The 25,512-nt window shown below is 45.6% G+C and overlaps 1 protein-coding gene across 4 annotated transcripts in view; it reads right to left on the bottom strand.

Annotated features, from left to right (window-relative positions):
• Positions 1–25,512, bottom strand: part of LOC146173565 (synaptotagmin-1-like) — a 200,367-nt gene that overhangs the window by 35,016 nt on the left and 139,839 nt on the right. For 2 of the 4 annotated variants that reach the window (XM_084583421.1, XM_084583418.1), the window contains one exon: positions 3,035–3,230. In XM_084583421.1, the coding sequence (XP_084439547.1) occupies positions 3,035–3,179 (145 nt within the window). In that variant the 5' untranslated portion in view covers positions 3,180–3,230. Of the gene's footprint in view, positions 1–3,034; positions 3,231–5,603; positions 6,008–12,698; positions 13,051–25,512 lie in introns of those variants that run through there. The other 2 variants (XM_084583419.1, XM_084583420.1) reach the window with 2 other exon arrangements.

Raw genomic sequence — 25,512 nt, 5'->3', positions numbered from 1 at the left:
TTAGCGAGCCGAAAAGTCAGCAGAGCCAATATAGTGCAGCTCCTGAGCACTGTTTAAAAACAGAGCGCTTTAAAAAAAAAAAAAAACAAAGAAAAAAAACTCGGAAGACCTACCTCGGAAGATCGGAAGCAATGGCTACTCTCGTAGCAACATATGGTATAAAAAGTAAATATAAGGACGTGCGCTGCCGCGTGACTCGGTTTCTCTTCGTTTTCTTCCTTTTTTCTGCGAAGTTCAGACACCAGCGGAAATTTTCCGAACCGGGGGCACGCCCAGGAAAATACATCGGCGCGTTTGTTTTCGCGTCGTCGGTGTGCCCATATACCAGATGTTTTCGTCGTCGGAGACTTCCCAACTGTGGAAGCGATTGGATTTATCGACCGCCCGAAAGTAAGCTATGGTCCTCACTTTTTATCCAGCTTATAGGAAGAAAAAAAAAAAGAACAAAGACAGAAATGGAGCATTAATCACGCGGCCGGGCCTTCGCAAGCGAATTTCATTGAAGCCATTCTCATTTTTCTTTATTTATTCAGGCGTAAAGGTCCATAAACGGTTCTCACAAAAAAGCGCTCAGGACCAGTCACGTGGGGTTGACTTGTTGCCTTCTGATTTTACATAATTACAGGCTTTAAAATTGCCATGCAAAGCTGTCTCTTGACATTTTCCTCTATTATACGTCTACAGCAGGACAAAGAATACCATTTTTCTTGTTTAAGAGTCAATACATTCCCGCACCATCTGTGGCCACCCTTTGTTGACAAATTTTCTATTGTGTCACCCCAATCTCGGTTGGAAAGCAGCTACGTCTCCATCTTACAAGAAACAAGCCTGTTTTCCTAAACGACCATTGGTCATCTCCTCTAGGTCTCAGTGAGCCACACCCCAGTCCACTTTATCATTTCCTTTTCCGCTGATATAATACGAACTTGAGTTTGGTCTCCAACGGCATTTGGTAACAGTACGCTCAAATGGTCTGTTTGTCACATTCACAGCCAGCGGTTTTGATTGTGACAATTTGGTTTCACGGTTTAACACCCACAAAATCAGAGTCGTTATGGTGAAATGCTCGTACATCTTCGAATACGCGAAAGTGTCTGCTGTACCCCGCTGTCCGTCTACTTCCAAGACTTTTCCACGAAAGTAGTTGTTTCACATCTATACTGATACACATTCTTTCCACACACATTCATTGTGACGTTCTTTGGAAGACTGAGTTTCAATATTTTGATATATATAATAATTGACCTCTCATTGATTTGATGGGCTTTATCCCGTCGTCAATCATGGACGAAAGATTGGAAGGAGAAGCTAGACGATGGGTCCCTTTAGCAAAACGCACTAGTCACTTTCTTCTTTTAAAAGATCTGCATATTTCAGTTTTAAAAAAATATATATGATTTGCTGATTAACCTTTTCCCTTCTTTCTTAGACAAAGACACCGGACAATAATACTTTCCAGAAATTAATCCCACGCCTAACTGGCACCAGTGTACTACTCTTTTTAGAGTGAGATTAACCACTAGCTAGTCCAGCTTTCCGCCTTCAATAATATCAGTGTTCGAGTCTTCGACGCTCCCTTGAAAGAGCTTTAGAGGCATGCTGCCAGGCTGGCATATTCCGAACGGAATGAAGGTCTTCAGGCACCACGGAAAGCGCCTTTCGAAAAGCAGCAGTAACTGGACTCGCTCCACGCATTCCACCGCGTCTAATAAAGCAAGACGAACAAGCGGACGCCCGTTCATTGTGCCGGCCGCCCTCATTAGGTCCGCTTTATTGCGGCAGTTCGCCATTTGCCTGCTCCTGGACGCTCCTATCCCTACCAGCATCAGCGGGGGCCTGCAAACGGCACATACGTCACGGCAGTTTAATTTGTCAAGCACTGCCCCATCTTCGCTGCAGAACTTTGTTAAAGCGTTTGCTTCGTTCTAAGCTTTTGCTTCGTTGAGCGAGTGCTATTACCGGTGACATCATGGTGCCCGCATGAGCGTATTGCCTGTTCATAGCATCGTCGACAATGCGATGGTAGTGGTGGCGTGTGCGTCCGCTAAGAAATAATTTAGCCTAAGAAAACAAAAAGGCTAGGAACGAGGCTAATAACGGCTCATCAGCTTAAACCGAAGCAATGAAAGGAGCTATTTATTAAGGATCAAGTATAGGACATTTTCGCTTGAGGGTCCTTTGAGGGCCCCGGTGATCCCCTGATGGGGCTGGGACAGGTAGGTTACCGCCGCTTGCGGCGGGGGCTAGCCTGCCACAGCATTTTTATCTGTTGTAGGCCATCATTGCACTCGCCACCGTTTCGGTGGTGGACGGCGGCTGTTGTTGCAACGCGCGTCTTTCTCTCCCTCTTCCTTTTCTTTCTTCTCTATTTTTTCTTCTGTCTGCACGAGGCAGCGGAGGTGGCTCAGCTACAGAGCCAGTAGCAGGCCCGTGCGTTTTCTTTTCATTCTTCCTACAGCCACAATTGGACATTTTCGCTTAAGTGAAAGGCCGCTCGGACAGTTGTACGACTTCAGCACACTACCAACACAGCTGCGGATACAAGAATGATCGAGTGGGTACCAAATTGAGAGGGCGTCATCTAGTGCAGCTCAAATTTAGATGAAGTGACAAACTCTGAAAGTTTTCAGGAAGCGCCCAGAATAGCACAGACCATACGATACCCCGTACTATAACATGCTGCTATCACAGGTGGTCGATATTTCTAGAGCCCTCCACTACGGCGTCTCTCATAGCCTAAGTCGATTTGGGGCACTAAACGCCACAAACCATACTACTAAACATACTTTCTAGTCCAGTGGGAACGAGATGGGGTGCACCATATCGGTGACAGATGCGGCGTAATACAGTTGTCGTCATTGTTCGCCTCGATAGGCGTGCGAGGCGTCCTGAAGCTGTATCCTTACCGTACATATTTAGCAACTTATTCTACCGAACAAATAGGCATGAAACACCTTCGAAATACGTCTCTTTTGTGACTTGGCGGACGCGAGGCTGTTGAAGAAAGCTTGAAAGGCAGTTCTAATCCGCTCACCCTTCTCGTCCTCTCGTCCCCAGATGCACCGGTAGAGCCAGCAGTTCGGAGTCACCACACAGACGGTGACCAGGATGGTGGCGGTGACGAGGCCTGCGCATGAGGCCACCAGCATCAGGCGCTGCTGGTCGGTCAGCTCCAGCATTCTCCTCTTCTCACGGCAGTTGCTTGGCCAAATGGGCTCCAACCGCTTGAACTGCAGAAGCAATAAAAGTAAAAGAGAACAGTAAGAAAGTTGAGCACCTTTTAGACTATAAAAGTCGATACAACGTTGTTATGAGATATTACATCGCGCTGGTACAGCAGGTTATGCACATTTGAGCACTCGCCTGGTGTTTTGAAATAAGAGTTTTACTACAGCTTCTGGTTCTGATACAAGTACTACTACCGCTTTTTATCTGCCACTACTACTACTACTATTACTACTCCTACCACTATCGCTGCTACTACTGTTATCACTGCTTCCACTGCTAATTCCCCGCTGGGATGGCTTAGTGGTTAGGACCCTCGATTGCTGAGCTGAAGAATGGGAGTTCGACGTCGGCCGCAGCGCTCGCGTTTCGATGCAGGAAGAACGCAGTGCAAGCCAATGTAGTATGTGATGTCAGGGGAATACTAAAGAGCCCCCAGCCGGTCAATTTTATCTGATCCCGCCATACTACGACGTCCCTCATAGCTGATCTGGTTTTGGGAAGATAAACCTCAAATAGCTCACCATACTACTTAGCAGTAGTAGGAGCTGTAAGGTAGTATTAAACGCTAGACAATTTAAGTAGGTTGCAGTAATTATGACAAAGACCTGCGTGCATCTCGATGACGCTATTGTTATTGCTGCTGTTTTCCAAGCACCAACTCTCACATCATTCAGTTGAGATATGGGCAACAATCAGCGAGAACACGTGATACATCAGTTGTGAGTATTTTCGCAAAGGATATGAGGGAGGGGCAAGAGACGCGGAAATTTGAAGTATTTAGGCAAGAGGAACTAGACAAAATAAATTAGAAATGTAGGAAGGGGGCAGAAGGAGTATGATAAGACACGGTATGTGCACGTACAGATCAGGGCACCACGCAATACAAGAGTTTTGAAGAAAAAACACGTCAGAGAGATGTCAAAGCCATACAGTTTCACCATGTGCTACTCATCTTATTCATCATTTCTCTCAGTGTGAATTGCCGCGCCTTCCCTTGGTTATTTCATTGAATGCAGTGTCGCTCACTCAATCCAGACCACGAACTCTTCAAAACGGCATACTCGCCTCATTGTACTCATTACTCTTGAATGTGACTTATAATGACGTCACAGTGACTGCCGTGTTGGCAGAACCGGAAAACGAGGCCGTGCGCACTTACAATTGTACTCCGGTTAAAGCCTTTTAGGAAGTGAGAGTGTGGAAAATCTGAGTAGTTGGCTGGTAAGCGCGTGAGGACATTCGATCCCGCCGAATCCGACGCCTCAGATTCGTAGATTCTGTTGCACTTAGAGCAAGTTGAGGCAAGCACAGGAGCTATAGGTGACACGCTGCCGTGGTAACCGCTGTCTAATCCGGCTGTAGCGAATGAAAATGGGACTGCGGCAGCGTTGACCATGCTGCTGTCGTCAAGTGGCTGAAACAGCGCAGCAAGTGGCGACTGTAGTGACATCAACGGCTACTCTCGAAGCAATGCCATTTGCAGCTACAGCATTCATCATCACTGACAACCGCGCTAGCATCATTGGCGACGTTACCCGCTCCGAGTCCTGAAACCTCAGTCACGATGATGAGTGCAGCGATTTCGTTTGAATATTTCAGACCAGTCGTCTAGGATGAGCAAATGTTTTTGGAAGGGGATAGACAATGTTGACGTCAAACCATCGGCAGCATTTCCATTTGCCTCCCACCCATGGTCACCAGCTCAAGTGACGTTACAAAGTGCGTCACAATACTACTGAACTTACATATGAGCAATAAGGGAGTAATTACTCACTGTCATCCACCCAAGCGCAGTCATACGGCTGCAAAGGAAAGCTATACAGTTTTCTCAGAAACTTTGCAGTTAAAAAAGAATTTGTCCTGATCCGGGAAACCAGAATGCGAACAACCAGAAGGGAAGAAATGCATGATCAAAGCTTGTGCCTAACTACTACGACGCATTGCGCATCACAAACCCAATTCATGCGTTTATAACTAACGACATACCATAGGCTCGAGGAGCAACGAATGGAAAAAATTCCTGATTTCCGGTTCTAGGCCGATTACTTTGACGCATCACGCAACGTAAACCGAATTTACAAGTTTATAATAAACGTCACAACATACGCTCACCGATTCATCATCTATATCGTCAGAACAAGGCCCATCGCATTTTTGCATCTAACCCTTTGAATCTATGCGGCTTTTCTTCGAGACGACCTTAAGCCTAAGGTCGATTTGCCGTTCGGGATAGAACACTCGGCATTCGAAACACCCTGTTATTAGGTGTTGGGAAATTATATCATGAGAGAGATTAAGCATGACCTGAGCAACGATGAAAACACTGAAATTCGTGCAGAAGAAATTAATGATGAACATAAATTAGAGGTACGTACGTGGTAGGACGTAGCGGACTATTCCCTGCGCCCACTCCGTGCTCTTGCGGCCGCTATACACACCGGTAGAGGACCCGATTCCGCAGTTTCTCGTGTCGGGAACGGTGAATATTCCATCACCGTTCCCGACCCGCACGAGCACAATAATGGCGTAACGTCTAGTCGACACCGCGGTTACTTGTCACTTCGAGAAATGTCCTTTTTTTGTGGCGCAATCGGGTTCCTTTCGAATTTATCCGTCTCTTATATCCCCGTCGTCTGCAATACGATTGCGCCGTTCGTCTGCTGCTGCCCAGAGTGCGCGTTGAAAACGTATACTTGCACGCCTGGATGTTACGTGATCTCACAAGGAGAGGGCGTTAGTGGGAACTCGCTGGCGTCGCAATACCAGCGTCTGAACTAACGACCAGCGACAATGGAGAAAATTGCTTTCGGGAGAGAAAAAAAGCAAACCAAGTTTTTCAACAACTCCTTACGTCAGCAGCGCTCGTTGATAATGCGCAGGACTTGCGCGTGGGAGGTGTACGACCGTGTCTCGCAGCCCTGAACACAAGGGCTAATGCTATTCCTTACGCAAGGAGATTAGTAGTCTCTTTCGCTTGCGTAACAAGGGACAACGAGTTCTGTTATACAATATTTCTGGCCGTCAGACTCGGTTTCTTCGAAGGGTGCGCATTAGGATGGGCGTGGAAAGAGCAAGTAAGGGCCTACCTCAGCTATGAATCATTACAAGCTTATGTATAGCTGCCCTGTCTCGTTACGGATAGTGTATACAGAGCACATGAGCAATTGTGGTGAAGTTGAGGGCGTATGTGATCGCATCCTGTTGGGCCAATTTTGTGCCGCGAAAGGTGTCATTATAAAGATCCGCATGTGAAATTGGACTCAGTTTAATGTCACATCGAAATTACATCTCGTTAAAATGGAAGAGAAATGATTTGGTTAGACAAATATGCAAGTCACCTTCATTAACTAGGAAGCGGAGCTCCTGTCATTTTTACAAACGTTCGGTCTTGCCATTATTTTCTTTCTATAGTTTCCTTATCAATTTTTTTAACTCGTTAAAAAAAGCCACTTATGTTACTGAGCAGAAGATTATCCGGGGTACTATGCTTAAAGTAACAAATGAATAAGATAGTATATGGAAACTCAAAAGCATTTCAATAAGTGTATCATCCGACAAGTGCTCCCCTTCATCGTTATAGTTTTGAAAGCTAGAGGATTTATGTCAATATTGCCATTTACACAATGCGTATCTCTGGATCGATGATACGCTTTATGTACATTATAATACTGAGATAAAGCAAATAAATACCAAGCCTACTGCTTTAACCTTAAAGTCCAATGACATGCTGAATATGCTTCAGAGAACAGTAACATTCCAAACATAGAAGCATACAGCATGCATATTTTTTACTAATCATTCGTACATTAATTAGTATAAATTATTAGCTAATTCCTAATAATTGGTAATAATTACTATTAAGTAGTTAGGGGAATGCGTAAGAAAACATTCATTGAAGTAGCGTATTTAGAGCGGCCTCATTCTGCGCAAATTAAACAACCCATATCAATACAAATCATTTCTAGATATAAAAACTAATTTTGATGAAAAAATCTGTCAAATATCCTGAACTTTTTACAGAGTTATAAAAACAGTGCGTGCCTTCTCTTCCCCAGAATTCATATTACTCAGTCAAACATGTCATCTGTTGTAAATGTGGTCTAGCAGCCGCTAGACAATTTCGATATTTGGTACCTGAAAATATCATATTATTGCCTTCGTTGATCTTCTCTGCCTTTGTGCTTGCAAGTCATTTCTAAGCAACGCTTCGTTGCTATGCGATCAAGCGCCGCAGAACTGGTTAGCACGCACACTCCATTCCTGTCTGTACGCTCTCTTTGTTTTACACCTTTTTAAGAACTTTTGTTTTGCTTCGAAATAAGCCTACATCGGCTTAACTGGTCCAAAGGAGCTCGAACAACCGTGTGCAGACACCGCAAAACCTACCTAAACCAAAACCATGTCAAAACATGTTAGCCCCCACACGTGTATTTGTAACAAAGGAGGAAACCTGGCTATTTCTTTTTTTTTTTTTTTTTGAAGCATCTAACGATTTTCATTATTTCTCTACGTTGATCGACTAAAGGGCACTAAGTGCTAAAAGGATATTGCGAGAACCTCAGCCACAGATTTCATCTGGAAGGTTTCCGCTGTTGTGAGACAATGGCAGAGAACAAAGCATGTCAATAGTTCCGATTATCAATTTTATACAGACATTCAGCAAACAACTCAGGCAAGCGCCTTACGCTAAAAGCTGGCGTTTTCCGGGAAAAATTAATGCACGAATCCGCCTACGCACTCCACGTCGAGATTCTTATGTAACGCCGCGTCTCCGCGACTGCTTTTTGCCAAGCCCTTAAGCTCTTCTTACCCTATTCGTCGTGCTCCACCTACTCGTTTCATTTTCGGCGAAATATCATATGGACCTCCGCCCGTTTTTAGTATAATGATGCGATTGAATTATGTGTGTTTTGTTTTTTGGAAGAAAGAAAATTAATATTTCTCGGTACACTACTCAAGCTAAAGAAATTCCTTTTTTTTTTAGATTTTCAGAATGAATACAACCTCGAGTTTTAAACAGGGATGAATGCGTGGTGGCCCAGCCTATACGTGTGAGCCTGCCTACAAAAACTGTTGCCCAACTACTGTTCCGAAATCCTGAGTTGTGGTAACCTGGCTGGCGACGAAAATGCTGCCGAGTCCTGAAAGGTCATTCGCAGGAAGCTACCTAAATCTCCATCTTCGAAAATGCCACCACACCTTCTGGAGCAGGGACCAAAAGGTAGCAACTCGGCCGCCACCACGCCGACACTTCAACTCCCCCGTTTCCATGACGACGCTCCCAGGGGGGGGGGGGGGGGGGGGTAGTCGACGAAAGGCGAAGCCATAAAAGCTACAAAACAGCGATCGGATTCGAGCCGAGACAAGACTAGACGTGATTCCGTTTCAACTTGTATAATGCAAGTGAGCTGCAGGTAGAAAAGGCGACCGCTTCCTCGTTACGTAAGATGCAATCTTCCAGCTTCGACCTCCCCCCTTGTAGCCCCGTTCCAGCCGCAGCCTCCCAAAGCGAATCACTTGGCCGACAACGTGATCCGCTAGCGGTCGCCGAAAGCCAATCCGCTTTGCATACGGATACACAAAGCCCCCCCGCGGGGATTATGCGGGAGCTGTCAACGTGCGAGGACTGCAGGCCGGGGTGCCGAGCTGCGAGCGACTGCTCTTGAGCATGCGCGACCCACTTTTCGATGCTTTGCCTGAGGGGACAACGGTCGTTGCGTCCCTCGTCTCCCTCTTTTGCGCGCGTTAAATTTTTGAGCCGGGATCTTTTCCCAATTTTTAAAGGATGTTAAACCAACTATCCCGGCAACATGCTTTATTGTACGCTCTAGTGGAGCACTGTCGACTGTTGCAATGGAGACCTCGGACTGTGACGTCATTTGATGGTGACAGCTTTTGACTTAAAGGGAAACTCCACCGGTTGTACATTCGGATGAGTTTCGGGGAACAGAATTATTACAGATTCCATGATAAGCGTGCAAAATACCATGGCGCTAGCATATCAAAAAATGGCGCAATTAGCGATTAAAACCGCGACCGCTATCAGACTTCTCTGCAAAGCACAACGACGGATGGTGGGCGTATGGTGACGTCACTATCGGTACTGGTATGTTTCCCTCATAGGACCACTTGGTTTGAAGAAGTAAAATTCAGGCTACCGAACGCAAAGGACTAGAAACACTGTTTAGCGGCAGCAGAAAAGGCACGTCAGGATGTGGGCGAAGGCAACGAAAACAATATTGCCGCCCATGACGTCATCTTCGAGCTTCTCCGCAATCCTTTAGTGCTGCGAGGAGAAGCTAAGCTCAAATTTTAATCGTCGATTACGTCAGAAGTTGTAATGATAACACAAAAACCCTTCGTAAGCATTATATTCAGCCTATAGAGATTTCAATACTTTAATATCGCGGAAATCTCGAAAAGTGATGCAGCTGCCCTTTAATGTACGCATTACTTTAAATCATGATGATGATGATGATTTAAAGTAATGCAAAGCCGTCTAGTTTTGTAATAACGCCGATGAAATACTTAAGCTTGACTACCGCCATTTTTACAGTACACTGAACTATCGACACTCCAGGAACAATTCTTTGCAGTGTTCAGAAACAAATAATAAAAGAACCCTTCAGGTCGCGGGAAACTGAACATACCGATAGCGCCCTCTCGTGTCAGAAAGAGATGTCTATTTTTTAGTATTCTTTACCTTCTCTTTCACCTGCTTCATATTCTGCTCTTTTTTTTTTTTTTCATTCCAGAGTAAGCACCTTCTGGTTGATGGACGAAAACGGTATACGAGCTATCTCGTTTTGAACGTTTTTTTTTTTTTTTCGCTGGTTCTTCTTTATTCGACAGCAATAAAAGTCCCAGCGAAGAAAAAACGCGGAGTGCAGAGATGTTCGGCAGCGTCTATTATGAAATAGGTTCATTGGATGGCGGAAAAAAACGCCAACTGACCGAAAGTTTTCCCATTGGCTAGAGGCAAATTGCGTCATCGCACTCTACTCGATGCAGTGAAGTGACGTCACGAGACCGGAAGTGGCACCTACATGTTTAAATGTACCTTCGTTGTACCAGAAGTTATATCAACATGTAAAACGTTATGCCAAGAGTCAACAGCATTCAACACCTTTCCAGTAAGATCGTTGAACAACGGGATAGACATGGGCCATTAAGGACGTCGTAGGTCGTAAGCAATTTGCCACTTGTGCCATATATGTAGTTTAGGTCTGTTTCGGAATGCGTATATTCTTTAAGAGGCAGTTGGGCTCGTTGGTAACACGTGTCAAACACAAAATAGCGCAAGGACAGGACAGGCACGAGATAGGACACACACCATAGCACTCGTATAGTCCCGGTGATAACACCCCATTTTTCTACCCGGCATGGGTTAGATATTATGAGCACATTTGCTACACTTCAGAAAAATACGGCGATACAACAGCATCTCCCTTTTACGCGGCAGGCACCCCAACAAGAACACGAACAGTAAATTTGTTTTTGTTTTCCTCCGAAGATGTAGCGAGCACAAGGGAGAAAAACAAAGGAGGCGATAAATACTTTGTTTTGAAGACGTTCATGCGAAAACGCCACATTATTTTGCCGATAACAGTGGCTTGCACAATGCAGTATTTGTCGCTCTTTGTTTTAGCAATCCGATCGAAATTGCTTAGCAACAGCTTACCCCACCTGCAGATGTTTATGCGGGACATCCGATTATTTTTTCAATAAAATTTGCTGGCACAGTTCAGGTTTCGTTGTTTTTTATTAATGATACGATCGAAATAGCTGAAAGACAGCTTACCACGCCGGCACCAATGGCTGCTGCTGATTTAGCGTGCTTCAGTAAACTTCAGCTAAGAGACAAACTTCAGTGATTGTAAGGCTCACGTGACTGTTATCTGCCGTCAGTATTTCATTGCGAGAGAATGACACTCAGGCTTCGAGCTTTCTCTGAATCAGTAATCTGCGTTTAAAACAAGCATCAGTGTTCTTACAGAGAGTCATCCTCGCTCCTGCAAAACTCCGGAAAAAAATATTTATGTGTTTTCTTCGCTCTTACTGCTTTCAATTCAAGCAAAAGGTGACAGGCAACTTGTCATTTCCGGCATAGTAGGATATCCGTAGCGAGAGGTTTAGGTTTCACTCAGTCTAACCACGTGATTGGTTACACGGCAGGCCTTCACGTCGCCCTCCATCGCCGCATCGCATTTTGCGTCCCGATGCCGACTCTTGGCCAGGCGTTCCTCTCTCTGCTTCGGCGTCTCTGCATCTCGCTTGCCAGGACGCCACCTCTGGGTCGGAGGAGTTGAGATTCTCCAGCACCGCTCGGCAGCGGCTGGGCTCTGCTCCATCCTTCATTTGTATGGCAACGCAGCCTTCTTGCGCATGCGCACAGCTGCGAAGAGAAGTGGTCGAAGCGGCGGCGAGGCGAGCAGCGAGGCGCGCGCCAGCTGCGCGCTGTGACGTCAATCGGCTCCTCGCGCATGCGCAGAACTGCACCTGTTGGAGGTACGCGAAACGGCGAAACTGTGGCCAATGTAGCTCTAGCTACAAAACGACTGGGGTAGCCTCATTCCAACTCTGGAAGACCTCCATGTACAAACCAGCTCTCGGCTGCATGTTGTATAGCGATGATTTCACAGATCAATTCTTTCGCTCTCCTGCGACTGCCCGTTGCCACTTGTGGCATCATTACGAGCCGTGTAATATTCGCCGACTTGCTTAACAAAGGGGGGTCTTATCAGGAGCAACAAACGAATAATAACTTCAAAAAAGAAGATTTACGGAAAACGACGCTCGAATAGCATGAAAGCGGATGAGACGTTCTATAGGGGCCCATATAGCCCATATAGTCTTGGTAGACCGGTTTCTTAAGGAGTGTCGCAACTTTTAGTTACGAAGCTGTCCATGCAACTCGAAATATCAGGGAAAAAAAACTGACGTACTCAAGTGACACGCTGGGTACAACTGGCGCAGAAATGATCTGCCACCTCTTTCCCATCAAACAGCATGTATTCCGTGGTGCACCTTTCATTCTCGACACGAACATTTCTGCACAAGTGGCTGGACTTGACTGCTATTCAGCTTGCCGTCCGTCTTAGTTCGTGCATTGCTTCCTGAACTTCCGGAATTTAAAACCGTCTGTTATACAGTTATTCGTTGCTCAATTCCTTAGGCACGCTGTGTTAACGACGCGAGCACTGCCGAAGCGAGTATAGTGTCGCCTCAAAATAAGAACGCACGAATAAGGCAGCAGAAATCAATCTTTCTTTTCTTTTTTCAAGCGTGTAGGAGCCACATACAACCCTAATTCATTACAAAAAATGCTCAACCTTAAGAGTCTGGGATCGTTATTTGAGCTACGTCCCAGTGTAACAAAAGCGTATAGCAAAGGCACCAACACTTTAGGAGAAGGCGCGTATACAACGGCACTACTGGGAACATGGGAAGCTATAGTATTAAAGTCTTACCTCGAAAAAGGGCAAAGCAGAATGACGTAGCCAAAGACACAGCGCTAGGAGCCACCGACGTGGCGAGAGAGAACCATTCCCGGCCCACACGTTCCACGCACACTGATGTTAAGGCACCACGGCATAATGATCATAAAAGATGCAAGGCGACGAATGTAGGGTCGAGAAAGGTCGCAATCGTCTTAAAAGTTCGTAGAACTTGAAAAACAAACTTGGTGCTTCCTCGGATCCCAGGGGAATCTTGTAGCTGGGACTAAGATGGCCCCGCGACTCGCTGCCGCGAGAACTCTTGGCGGCGCTGCAGCCGTTCCGTGCTTCAGGAACGGTCGACAACTGTCGACACTGCCAGTTGCCTAGCGCTCCGCCTTTTCTATACACGATCTCTTTCATTAATTATTTAGCGCTATATCGTTGTTCTTCGCGCAAAACAGCCGGGCTTCAAAGAAGCGCTCGAGGAGAGATCAGATGACAAAGGATTACCCCGGAACCTTTTCAGAGCACTCTTGAGCCCCTTTTTTATTCCATTATTAATCTTGTTGCTTCATTCCTTGACATCGCACACAGCGACGAGCTCTTCGTTGACGTGCTTGGCTCTCCTCGCTAACTGCGGCTTGTAAAGAAAAACCTCGGGCATTACGCGGAAAGGCTGACAAAGCGAAAGCACGCTGAGGTTTTCTTTTTTTTTTTTTTTCTTTCTTCCTATCTGTTCCTGCGACGCGTCACAGCAAAAACAAGAACAATACCTTCTGGTAGGAGGCTTCGTTCCGGGCGGAATGGCTCGGACGCGGCTTTTGTCACCGCACTATGCGTCAAGCAGGCCCCGATGGAGGATAACCGTGGCATCAGATTCGCTAGTGATATTGTGTAGCGATATGATATCGGTACTTGTGATCTCAGCAACTAAGACCAATTCCGACCTTTTTGACTTATTAGAGAGATTTAGCTTACCGTGATCCGCGATCCGCCACCGTGACCCTCTACTGCGCGTGGGCGAGGCGCACAAGCTGATTAGTCCCGACGTGGCAGATCTATGTGCCGACATCAAGTATGTGGCGCCACCTATCGGCGTCAAGGGGATCTGGGCATGCGCAATGGAACGCGCGGTGGCGGATCACGGTAGCGGATCGCGGATCACGGAAAGCTAAATCTCTCTATTTTCGCAATGCCGGTGCAGAGAGCGCATGCAACAAGGAGTCCATATTTTTGGGGAACCTTGCCGCGTCGTCATAAATGAAGCATAAAGACAGCTACAGTCGAGGTCTAACGCAGCTCTTTGGTCGGAAAAGGCACTAACAGAATTATGTTACTTCAATTATATATGATGTCCGGGCGGTTTGTCTGTTAATTATGTCTCTGTGGTGGAAGCATTGCAGTTGAGCCAGTGACGCTTTTCTCACTTCCCTCACATTGGATTTGGCGCCTTTTCTATACCATTCAGCGCCGGGTATGAAAATGCTCCCATCAAGATAAGTATACAGTTTCTATTTTCTGCCCTCATCACCGACATCGCGTCATTCTCAATAACGTCCTTGCCTGAGGGCATTTTAGAGTTCATTAGATGAACAAATGAAAAGCTGCGAAATAAAAAAGGTCGTTTCGGCAGGCGGACATTACTTCATCCAGTTTTCGATATATTGATAAGAATACATTTGTAATGCTGTTGTTCATTTCTTTCCTAATAAATTTGTAATACTGGATTATGCCAGCTTTTTTACTTTACTTCGTGCTTCTCAGTGTATCCGCTGTTTGGGCCCTTATAGTTAATAAAATTCTGATGCTCGTCCCAGAATTCAGACCACATAGTGTTCATGGGATTCTTAAATTGATTGATTATATGATTACTATTTTATTGCCTGTAATTATGAGTTTTTATTTAATTATTGATTGATTGATTGATTGATTGATTGATTGATTGATTGATTGATTGATTGATTGATTGATTGATTGATTGATTGATTGATTGATTGATTGATTGATTGTACAAAAAGCTGTTTATGCAACCATTTATGTTCAGCTGTCTGTAATCGAGTAAGCGGCGGCGCTGGAAACACTATACTACAACCGCTTTACCTTACTATTTCTCTACAATTGTTTTTTCTAGAAAGTAAAACCATTTGCTGCGTTGGAGGAAGAAACACTTCGTTCTTCGTCACGTAGATATCAGCAATAGGTCGTCCGCCAGGCTATTTCGCGAATAAAAAGGCGGGGCAGCGTGCACTCTCTCGCTAACGTAATCCTCTATCAGAGATGCTTTGACTCGGGCGAAGCGTTTGACATCTGGTATGATCGAAGCGCTGTCGCAGCTGTACCTTCATAATTGCGTCGTATTTGTCCCATTGCTCCCTATATCCGTGGCTGTCTCCAAGTGTAGAAATTACGAAAAACATTTATTTCGCAAAATATTTCTTAACGAACGCTGCAGAGAGCCCCAGGCGTCCATCTGCTTCCATTTAACAAAGCTTAAGACATCATCTTGGTACATTTATATAATCGACCAGAGAAGAGAAAAAATGAGAATGGGGGTTCAACGCATGCTGAACCGAATGTGGAGCGAAAGCATTAGCTGCGGACGACCAAGCATTCTTCTTCCTCTTGTTCTTCTCCTTCTTCGTCGTCTTCTTCTTCGTTTTCTTCTTCTTATTGTTCTTCCTCTTCATCTTCTTCGTCTTTTTCTTCTTTGTCTTCTTCGGCTTCATCTTCGTCTTCTTCGCGGCTGTTCAAGGTCATTCGTGACGTGACTGTGGCCACGGACTACGCGACGGGCCGAAAACTGGCGTAGTGTCCTGGAGCATCAAGGGACAAGAAGTGGAAGTTGTGACAGATTTTCTCTTCTTGGGCTCCAAGATTACCTCGGAAGGAGACTGCAGCCATGAAATTAGGAGACGCCTGCTTCTGGGAAAGAGAGCAATGGTTAGCCTTGACCGCCTAGTAACGAGCAGAGACATTAGTCTGCCAACCAAGATCCGTATAACTCGTGCTATGGTCCTTCCAGTTGTGATGTATGGATGCGAGAGTTGGACTGTGAAAAAGGCTGACCGCCGAACAATTGACGCGTTTGAATTGTGGTGCTGGCGAAGACTCTTGAGAGTTCCTTGGACTGCCAGAAGATCAAATCAGTCAATATTGTCGACCATAAACCCTGACTGCTCATTGGAGGGTCAAATTCTAAAGTTAAAGCTCAGCTACTTGGGTCATCTGATGAGAAGAGAGGAGTCGCTGGAGAAAGATTTGATGTTGGGAAAGGTTGAGGGTTGCCGGAGAAGGGGTAGGCAGCGAACGCGATGGTTAGATGGCATCCTCGAGGCACTGCAGATGAAGTTATGTGATGTTAGGAAGATAGTGAGAGACCGGAAAGCGTGGCGGGACATGGTCAATAGGGTCACGAAGAGTCGGACACGACTGAACGACTGAACTGAACTGATTGCTTTCGCAATACAAAACTAAGAAGGTTACGACTCCGTTGCACATCCTCCGTCGCCCATAACTCATCATCGCCTTCGTCATCACTCAAGCATCTGTCAAAGGTACTTTTTGAGCATATTTAAACATTGATATGTTTAGTGATAGACTGACATAGACGGATAGACGTGCATAGAGAAGCAGCTCAGTGACAGTGTACAGCACTGTGTCTTTTGTCTCCTTCCCTGCTCTTTTTTGCTGCCCCGTGTTTCAGAGCCATGCGCTTGCACCAAAAATCATGCTTTCGATCGCACTTTGGACGCGAAGTTCTGGGGTTTAGCCTCGCCGTTTAGCAGTGACGAAAACGCCATTTCGTTCCATGTGCTCAATTTATTGCCGCCGCAACATGACATAATGCTTGCAGTTGATTAGCGCTAGAGTTAAGCTGATAGGAGAGTTCCCTCTACTTGCGGTAAGGTTCAGCAAACTCGAGAAATATACGTCCTTCACTAGCTCTCTCTCTCTCCCTTTCTCTCTCTCTCACTTTCCTTGTTGTGCGACGTTAGCGTAAGTAACATCGCATGTACTAACATCGCACAAGAAACCCATGTCGTCAAAAATTTCGGAGTACTTCACTACGACGTCTCTCATAGGCTGTGTCGGTTTGGGACGTTAATCCCCACAAACAAAACGAATGTATTTCCTTGTAGAATTCTAAGCACCAAGTGTACTGGTAATACTGCCCTCATCTAGTTCATTCTGTAGAATCACGGACTGCTGTTGCCGCAGTCTTTTTTTTTTATTATTTATTGCGCAAGTTCACTCATCGGCTTAAGGGTTCAAATATACTGATACAGGCCGGTGACCAACAGCTCTCGGTAATGTGGGCCAAGTGTCCATGTTGCCGCAATCCTTTATCATTTCCTGTTCTGATGTTTCGTGTCACAGCGCACGGTTCTGGTGGTGGACTGCTGCGAAGAGTAAACTAATGGACCCCTTCTCCCCAGCCTGGCTATATTCGACGACTGCTTTTCTTTGCAAGGAAAGGAAAGCTACGCAGATGGAGCGTCCTTATCTGTGCCATTGCGCTAAATTGTTTGACAACCTACCACTTTGCTCACTGAGCGATTGTTTCGCCCTATCGCTGGTGTAGCTAGCACGATCTAGGGAAGTCTCTTAAAGCTATAGGCATGCCTACACTATCCTTTCTAATAAACGTTTCCGATGACTGCCTGGTGTTGAAAGCTGAAAGTTATGGTAGATGAATCCGTAAATAAGGAATGCTTTCAACGTTATTTAAGAAAGAAGACTTTATTACGTGTTTTAAGGAACTATGTTCTCGCGCGCAAGACAAGAGAGTGTGCTTAGGCTCTGAAACCTTGGTCATATTGGGAAGAAAAGTTCTCAAGGAGTACAGTTTTGGGCCGAGAACCAAGATTGGCTACTGCATCACAGCTGCGGTATGGTTCAAGCTAGCAATATTCATCACACTTTTCAGATCCTAATCGACCCACTTCACTAACAAACTAATAATAATGAAGAATGAGACATTCCTACACTCACACAACTGCTAAGAGCACATGTTTTTGAATTACCGAAGGATTTTCAAAGGACTGTCTTTAAAAAAACAGATTTCCAGAGGTTGAATCGTTGTTTTCGGCTTACCAGCCAGACCATGTGTGAAGATTAGATTAGATTAAGAGGCCTTTGTGCAGCAAACGCAAGTTATTGCATCGCGAACGTCACTTTATGAAACTCTGTGAGCTTCAAACCTCCGCCAGAAAATGCGCCGTCAGCTCGCTATTCGTTATTGCGTGCCATTCTTTACTCTGTTGGCAACGGCCTTGCCCAACTGGAAGAACTGACGCGCGAAAGAATACGTGAAGGAAAAATAGTCCGCCTTAGGCAATATGAACGTCGTAGCCGGAATATGGAACAGAAAGCAAATGACTGCGCCTAGTAATATATTCCGTCATTTTTACAGTCGTTCCGTCTACTCCATCTGCGGTACTCTGACAACTCGGATGTTGTCATTTCCGGCCTTACGTCAGACTTCAAAACCGGTTTTGCAGTTGCGCGTGATGCAAGTTGTCTGACGGCCCTTGACAACAGACAACAGGTGTGCTGAACGGTAGGGTAGCGTAGCTCTTGCCCAGAAGAGTGAGTCGCTCGTACGGACTTGGAATGGTTTGTTGCATAATACGAAAGAAGAGAAACGTCTCTAACCAATAGAATAAAGTGAGTCATCCGCCTTTGTGGAAAGAGACTTCATAGTCCAGGGACTTCATAAATCCTTACTACCGCCATTATTGGTTATTAACATGCATTTCTCCTTTCTGCCCTTATTATCTATTATTCCTTCCTCACATTTGCGATTAGCCAAATTTGTCCCACGATGCTTTGCACGATTGCCGGTAACTATTTTCCTGTGGAAAAGAATCCGAATATCAATTATGAAATTGTTACGCTCACTGCACGACCGTGTTGTAGGCGACACTTTATAAGTTCAGATTGCGAAGGAGCGACACAGAGATATTTGAAGCTGCATCTGTGTTGCATGTGTGTGTGTCTGTATAAAGCAAAAGACTGGGGTATGACGAAATGCTTAGATGTATTGAATGACTCGGGTACAATGAAAATTGGGATATAACGAGAGACTTGGATGTTAAGAAATCCTCGAATATAAAACAGAATTTTGACGCAATGGTCTTAGCTACGGCAATGACTGAGCCCGACTAAGCAAAATTAAAGATGTCTAAAAATGACTTAGTAAAATGAAATATAATAAAAATTTCCCGGCATATATTACACAAAATACTTCCTGTATTTTGTGTAATACTGTATTTTGTGTAAATACTTTTGTATTTTGTGCGCGGCGGCGCCACGCGTGTACAATCATGCGGGCAGCAACATCGCAGAGAAAAATAAAAATTCCAAAAGTTTGCTATATTAAGTTCCTGATGACTAAAAAGAAGTGAGGCGAGGTACGAAATATGCACTGTTTTACATTCCCTCCGCAAAAATACATTTGGCCGACCATAAATACTTTTCATCCCTGGCTGAGAAAAAAAAATCAAATAGCGAAACTATGCCGGAGAAGCATTTCCTTAAAATTCTGCAGGAAACACTGACATTTTGAGAAGGAGCTTTCACGCATCAGTGGGTATGCAAGCAAGCTTAACGAGGTCATTTTCAGGAAGAAGGTAAAGCCGATACTTTTAAAGAGGGTTGCCTAAGGAGGATGCACCCCTGTGTCGTGACGTCATTTATTTGGAAACGTATAGTATAGATGTTCAACCCTCTTGAAAAAGCAGGGCAGTGCAGTTACGCGCTGAGGAAAACTAGCTAGTCGCCCAGTCGTTCATCCAGCGCGGGGATGCCATAGAAGTGTGGCTACGGATTGTACTTGGCTGTTAATTGTACACAAACATTAATTCAGGCTTTTCCACAGCGAGAACATTAAATGTCCCTCAAATATATCAAGCACCATTTACACACAAATGGAAGAGGCCAGGTGAAAGCTGCTGTCAGGTATCTTGAGCTGTCCATGACCCCTTTACATAATGGCAGGGTGTCAGAAAAAGACGAGCATGTTTAGCATCTATTGTACCATATTTTGCAGCGCAGGTAAAATAAATTTTAAATTCATAGCGCGCTGCATTTTAAGGCCATACCTGCACTAATTCTTGTCAATACATACATACACTAACATTCGTTTTCAAGGCTTTTGAAATCTAGCATTACTTGTTCATTGTATCTATATATTAGTATTTTTATTGCATCTACTCCTTTAACAGCGCGGATTGTAAAAGAGAAATGTTGGAAATGGCATCCAAAGCTACCTCGTTGTACTAGAGTTAAATGGGATACAACTCCGTAAAACTACTTTTTTCTTTACATATGATGGAACGGCGCATTGGTTTCCCGGATATTCGGATGTCCGTATATCGCAGCGTCACTTTTGGGTGGGCAGGCGAAAAGCAGCTGCCATCCTCACATTAGATGGGAAGAAGAGACGCGTTATGCCTGGGTGTCGCAGTTGGGAGGTCAAATTCTAAGGTAAAACGGCAGAGTTTCGTAATGGAATTTCGCAAGTTGTACAAACCGACGAGCTCTGTATTGCACCAACAAGCTACAAACGCAGTGCAGCATGCAATTTTCCCCCAGCAGAGACGCACCACATGTTGCTCGGAGTCCTTGCAATGCGATAGTAGAGAAAACTTTCGCTTATAATGCGCTGTGCTAGGGCTTTCGTCCTCAAAATATGCGATATCTAACGCCAACGCTTAGCGGCATGCGGAACATCGAATCATCCCGGCAGCTTGCCACAGAAGGGTAGTCGTCGTTAGAGAAAGCCGAAGACGCGGTGACCGGTACTATGAAACGTAAGTAAGCACAGTACTGACCTTTCTTCTTCGGTACTTTCCCGTTCCACTCCCATTCCCCCCAACATGCCATTGTCACGATACGTCACAGCAGAAATATTCGAGTAGACGGCGACTGCGGGACAGCAGGTGCCGAGAGTCGAGGTCTTCCCATTCGGCACATGCAAGCTGCTCAACAGCGGCGTTGTCGCAACAACGACATCCGCGCCAGGAAATGTATGTGCGACAGATGGCGGTAAAAGCTTCCCGGGTATTGAAACGCGCAATTATCGCGGGGCTCTGTCTTGACTACAGCAAACTGCATAGACCATGAGAGGGAAGGAGCGTAGAAAAAAGAAAAGAAGGAAAAAAGAAAAGAGGAAGGAAGGAAGGAAGGAAGGAAGGAAGGAAGGAAGGAAGGAAGAGGAAGGAAGGAAGGAAGGAAGGAAGGAAGGAAGGAAGGAAGGAAGGAAGGAAGGAAGGAAGGAAGGAAGGAAGGAAGGAAGGAAGGAAGGAAGGAAGGAAGGAAGGAAGGAAGGAAGGAAGGAAGGAAGGAAGGAAGGAAGGAAGGAAGGAAGGAAGGAAGGAAGGAAGGAAGGAAGGAAGGAAGGAAGGAAGGAAGGAAGTGAGAGTGTTCACCAGCGCTTGTAGCTTACGGGGGTCTCGGTTCTGACAGTCTTGAAGCCATAGGTAGCGTAAGAGGGTTCTAGCACAGCTTTCACCCTCGCTCTTGACCACGTTCTACGTGACGCTGGCGGTAACAAAGGACGTTCCACGTCCGCCGCTATGGTTGAGGGTGGCGCTGGTGAACACTCTCAAGGTTCGTATCCAGACAACATAATTACCCAAAGCAAGTAGCAGGGGGGACAGCGGCCGATGTAGCTCAGTTGGAAGAGCACCGGACGCGATATTCGGAGGTCGTGGGTTCGGTTCCCACCATCGGCATGTTGTTTTTTCTTCTACTTTGTGTTTAATTATCTTTCCCCTAAACATATTACATTACTAATTTCTGTGATTATCCAAGTAAACATTAAAAAAAAATACATAAAGTACCATCCCCAACGGTTTCCTTGGCCTCGCCGACTGTTGGCTTCTTTCCTTCATGAACGCAACAAGGTCGATTAGGCTTAGGGAGGCATAGCTATGTCAATGTGTTCAGACGTTGGACGTAATTTGCTAACCTGGGCTTCACACAGGTTTAATTGGCAATAGCGAGACTTAATCTTTTCGACTTTGGTATTGACCTCGAATTAGGTCAGGGTCATGGTACTCAGGGTTGCTCGTAGCAAGTCACGGCATAATCATGTATAGCAAAGCTAGGCTTGCTTGTCACAGCAACACTTGGTAAGGCGGACGGAATGCGAAAATCGGCGAGGTACATTGTGCTAGGCTTGAAGTGCTTTTGTAATAAAAGTGGAAGAAAAAAAAGAAGGAAAGAGGAAGGAAGGAAGGAAAGAAGGAAGGAAGGAAGGAAGGAAGGAAGGAAGGAAGGAAGGAAGGAAGGAAGGAAGGAAGGAAGGAAGGAAGGAAGGAAGGAAGGAAGGAAGGAAGGAAGGAAGGAAGGAAGGAAGGAAGGAAGGAAGGAAGGAAGGAAGGAAGGAAAAGTAAAGTGAAGAAACCGTTATCTCCAACAAAGGCAAATGGAAACAAGAACATGTTATTGCTATGGCTGAAGGAATAATAAAAAATGACATGGACGGGCTTGTCCAGTGGCTCCGCTGAGCGGCCGGCATTGATGTGATGTTTGTACGAAGGGCAGTTGACAGAAATTTCAGAAGAAAGATGGAGAGATCAAACGCGAGTCGGATCAGCCGCGTCCTACAAAGAGGCGGGGACTACGGGTTTTAACCAGCAGCCACAGTGGCAAGAAGCCTGCGCCACACTCGACGAAAGCCCCTAAATCCAAGTCGCCTCGTGCCCTCAAGAACACCAATTGGGGCACACTGCTCAACATAACACATTGCTTCCAGGAATGGTGAGCTCTGCTCCAGTACTGCAGGGAATCAAAAGTGCGATTTTCTGCAGAGCAGGTATGTCAATGTTGCTGTTTTTTCGACGAAAAGGAGGACACGCTTGTCAAGCTTTCCCGAAATTTTTGTTCCCTCGAGAATTGTTCGTCATTCCCTTTAACCTTATGCTCACGAGTAGCATCTTCTAATCATGAGAAATAATTAAATGCATCTGCAATCATTCTCACGACCAGCTTTTGGGGACACCGTTTCCCTGTGAAGAGACTGTAGCATATAAACGACGCAGTTTTGCTCATATTGACGGGGATCGATTAAGCGTACTGTGCATGGCAAAAATTTGCTTCGAAAGTTTTTTTTTTTTCTTTTTCTGCGCGTGCATCGAGTAGGCGAAACCTGCCTTAGGAACGAAAGGGCTGTATTTTTCAAAATAATTGTTTGGCAACTCTTTAATATTGAAGGATACATTTATGAACATAGTGATAGAAATGGTCAAGATTTCCAAACCACAGCAAAATTCGATCACGAAGTTTGTCGTGCGCTCGCAGCATATAATTAAGAATGTCAGATGAAAACAATGCACTGCGTTTTTGAAGATAATTGCGAGGAAACCGCGGAATATTGTAAGTATACATTCTGAGAATGCAGGTTGATAGAAATGGTTCGAGCTTCTGGTGGTTACCAAACTTTTGTTTGACAAGTTTGTTTTGCCCTTACAACGAGCAGTTAAGATTGCAATGAGAAGCCAACGGAGCGCGTTTTTTTTTTTTAACTTGAAAAGCAAACGTCTACAAACTTGCCAATTGAACGAATCTGCAAAGAGATTTATTCTTATGGTGCAGTTATAAAACATGCGAAAAACTTTACATTAAAAAACACTTTCTCAACATTTGTCCAAAATATCTTGATACGTTTTCGTTAAAGCGTTTGACCAGAGCCTCGACGCCTCACGATTTCACGCGAGATGGTCATGTAACGTAATTCTTTCCGCACGAAATGAGGCATAAGCAGCTTGGTTCTGAAATCATACATAAGTTATGAGCCTTCGTTTCTTGAAAAACGAAGAACAGGGAGCAAAACATAAATGAATAATGGTAGGACTGGAAGCCTTTTGAACACCAGAAGAGAACGCGACGAGTACATTCTGTTAACAGCAGCCCCTCGCCGACCTCACTCCCACCACGGCTGACTTGCACTTGTGTAGCCTGTGTCTTGGCGTCGTATTCGTGAAGCAGTACATGTGAATGTGCATATTGAATGTTTTGGAAGGCGATAGCACGCGTTCTCTCTGCATAATCATACATACAGTGTCGAAAGGTAATTTTTCTGTCGCGTACGACTGTCTTGATCGTGCGCCCGCCGACGGATTTGAACATTCTCAGACTGTGGCGGCGGTCGTCGACATCGAAGGCGTGGCAAGCAGTGTTCCCTTTCTTGAGAGCTTTGAGCCTGAAGCTATAGACTATGGTTTTGCAGGCGCCAAACTCTCACTAACCTTACTATATTCTAGTCTTCGTTATTTTCTTGACCATCCCCTCTTCCGTTAACACTGTGCAGGGTACCAAACCACTGTCCAGCCTGATGCATTTTCCCGTTTGTCCTCATCAAACTGTCTCTCTCATTCTTTTGGCGAAATTAACTATCATTGAACAAAGTTTTACAAGCGTTAGCTATTGACCGAAGCCGCAGCCGCGGCTGCCACTGCGATCTTGACTGGTTTCCGCGCTTGATAAGCTTCTCGACAACGGGTTAACCTGGCTTCTCGTTATTGGATGGCCTAGGCAGCCTTTCTGGCACGGTTATCTACCTAGGTTAGATGAATTACCGCGCCGATGGACCTGCATGAAGACGACGATGTTCAGTGTACAGCGGGAGAGCCTTTTGCAGTCAGAACTTGATGAAGATAACCATGTTTGCGGCACAGCACGATAGTGTGTTGCAGTTTTACACGAGGCGTGATCGGCTGCGGAGACAGCATAGTGCTGTCACGCCTGTGCACGATGAACACGACGATGTTTGCTGCGCAGCGATGAAACAATCTGCAAGTACGTGGCGCCATCTGAAGAACGCTTGAGGAACTAAGTCCAGGAATAACGCGAAACTCGCAAATGAACGCAGTAGGGCTAACGCTCTAAACTTGGACGAGGGGGATGGGGTACACTTCGTCTCTGTCTTTTATGGCGTGACAGTGTTAAGAGCTTTCGTTCAGGGCTCGCCTTGCTTATTCTCGGCCGCGTACATGCCCTTGCCACTCGCTTCGTCACTGCACCCCTTATTTTGAGCATCTTGTGAGCACGGAAATACTGTTGAGCCCATCGAAACACGAGTTGGCCGGGACACCCGGGCAGGCAGTTCTTCCCTACGACCAATCAATGATCAGCCATGCCAACTGCTGGCATCTACCTGGTAGTGCCACGTTCGTGGTTTTCTCTCACGATGCCCACACTATTGCGCCGAATTATCACGGGAACGGGGCCTTTAATGTTATATCGTGAAAAAAGTCATATGGCGACCATCAGGTCACGTTACCTTGACCTTGACAGTGGTCACGGGGCACTTGGTGGCCTAAGCGACTATGCCCCAAGGTCACATGGCGACCACCAGGCTTAACACAGAAGTTTCACCTCTAAATCTCCCTCAAGGTAAAAAACCGTGGTCGCATGAACTTGACCCTGACAGTGGTCACGGGCAACTTGGTGGCCTACGTTGCAGGTAACATGGAGACCACCAGGTCACGTGACCTTGACCTTGGCAGAGGTCACGGGCCAATTGGTGGCTTAGGTGACTATGCCCCTAAGTCCCGTGGCGACCACCATACTTAACACAGAAGTTTGACATCTAAATCTTCCTCAAGGTAAAAACCGTGCATACCCGATGGCTCGAACTACTTGGCGCAGTGAAGCTTTCGCTTCAGCAATAGTCCAGTGTCTGAAGAATTATCTAGCTTGCACGTCCTGAGTGGACGCCAAGCGACTTATGCTTCGCGGAAGTGGCCTTTTGATCCGTTGTGACGGCGGCTTTAGAAAGGGCCATTTGCAGCCCTACCCTGTCCGACTAAGGGCTCTGTACTTAGATGAGTCATAA

Source organism: Amblyomma maculatum, chromosome 11 (genome assembly GCF_055883805.1).
Source record: "Amblyomma maculatum isolate TAMU_Amacu chromosome 11, ASM5588380v1, whole genome shotgun sequence".
Taxonomy (NCBI): domain Eukaryota; kingdom Metazoa; phylum Arthropoda; class Arachnida; order Ixodida; family Ixodidae; genus Amblyomma; species Amblyomma maculatum.
This window is presented reverse-complemented; position numbering and strand designations above follow the sequence as displayed.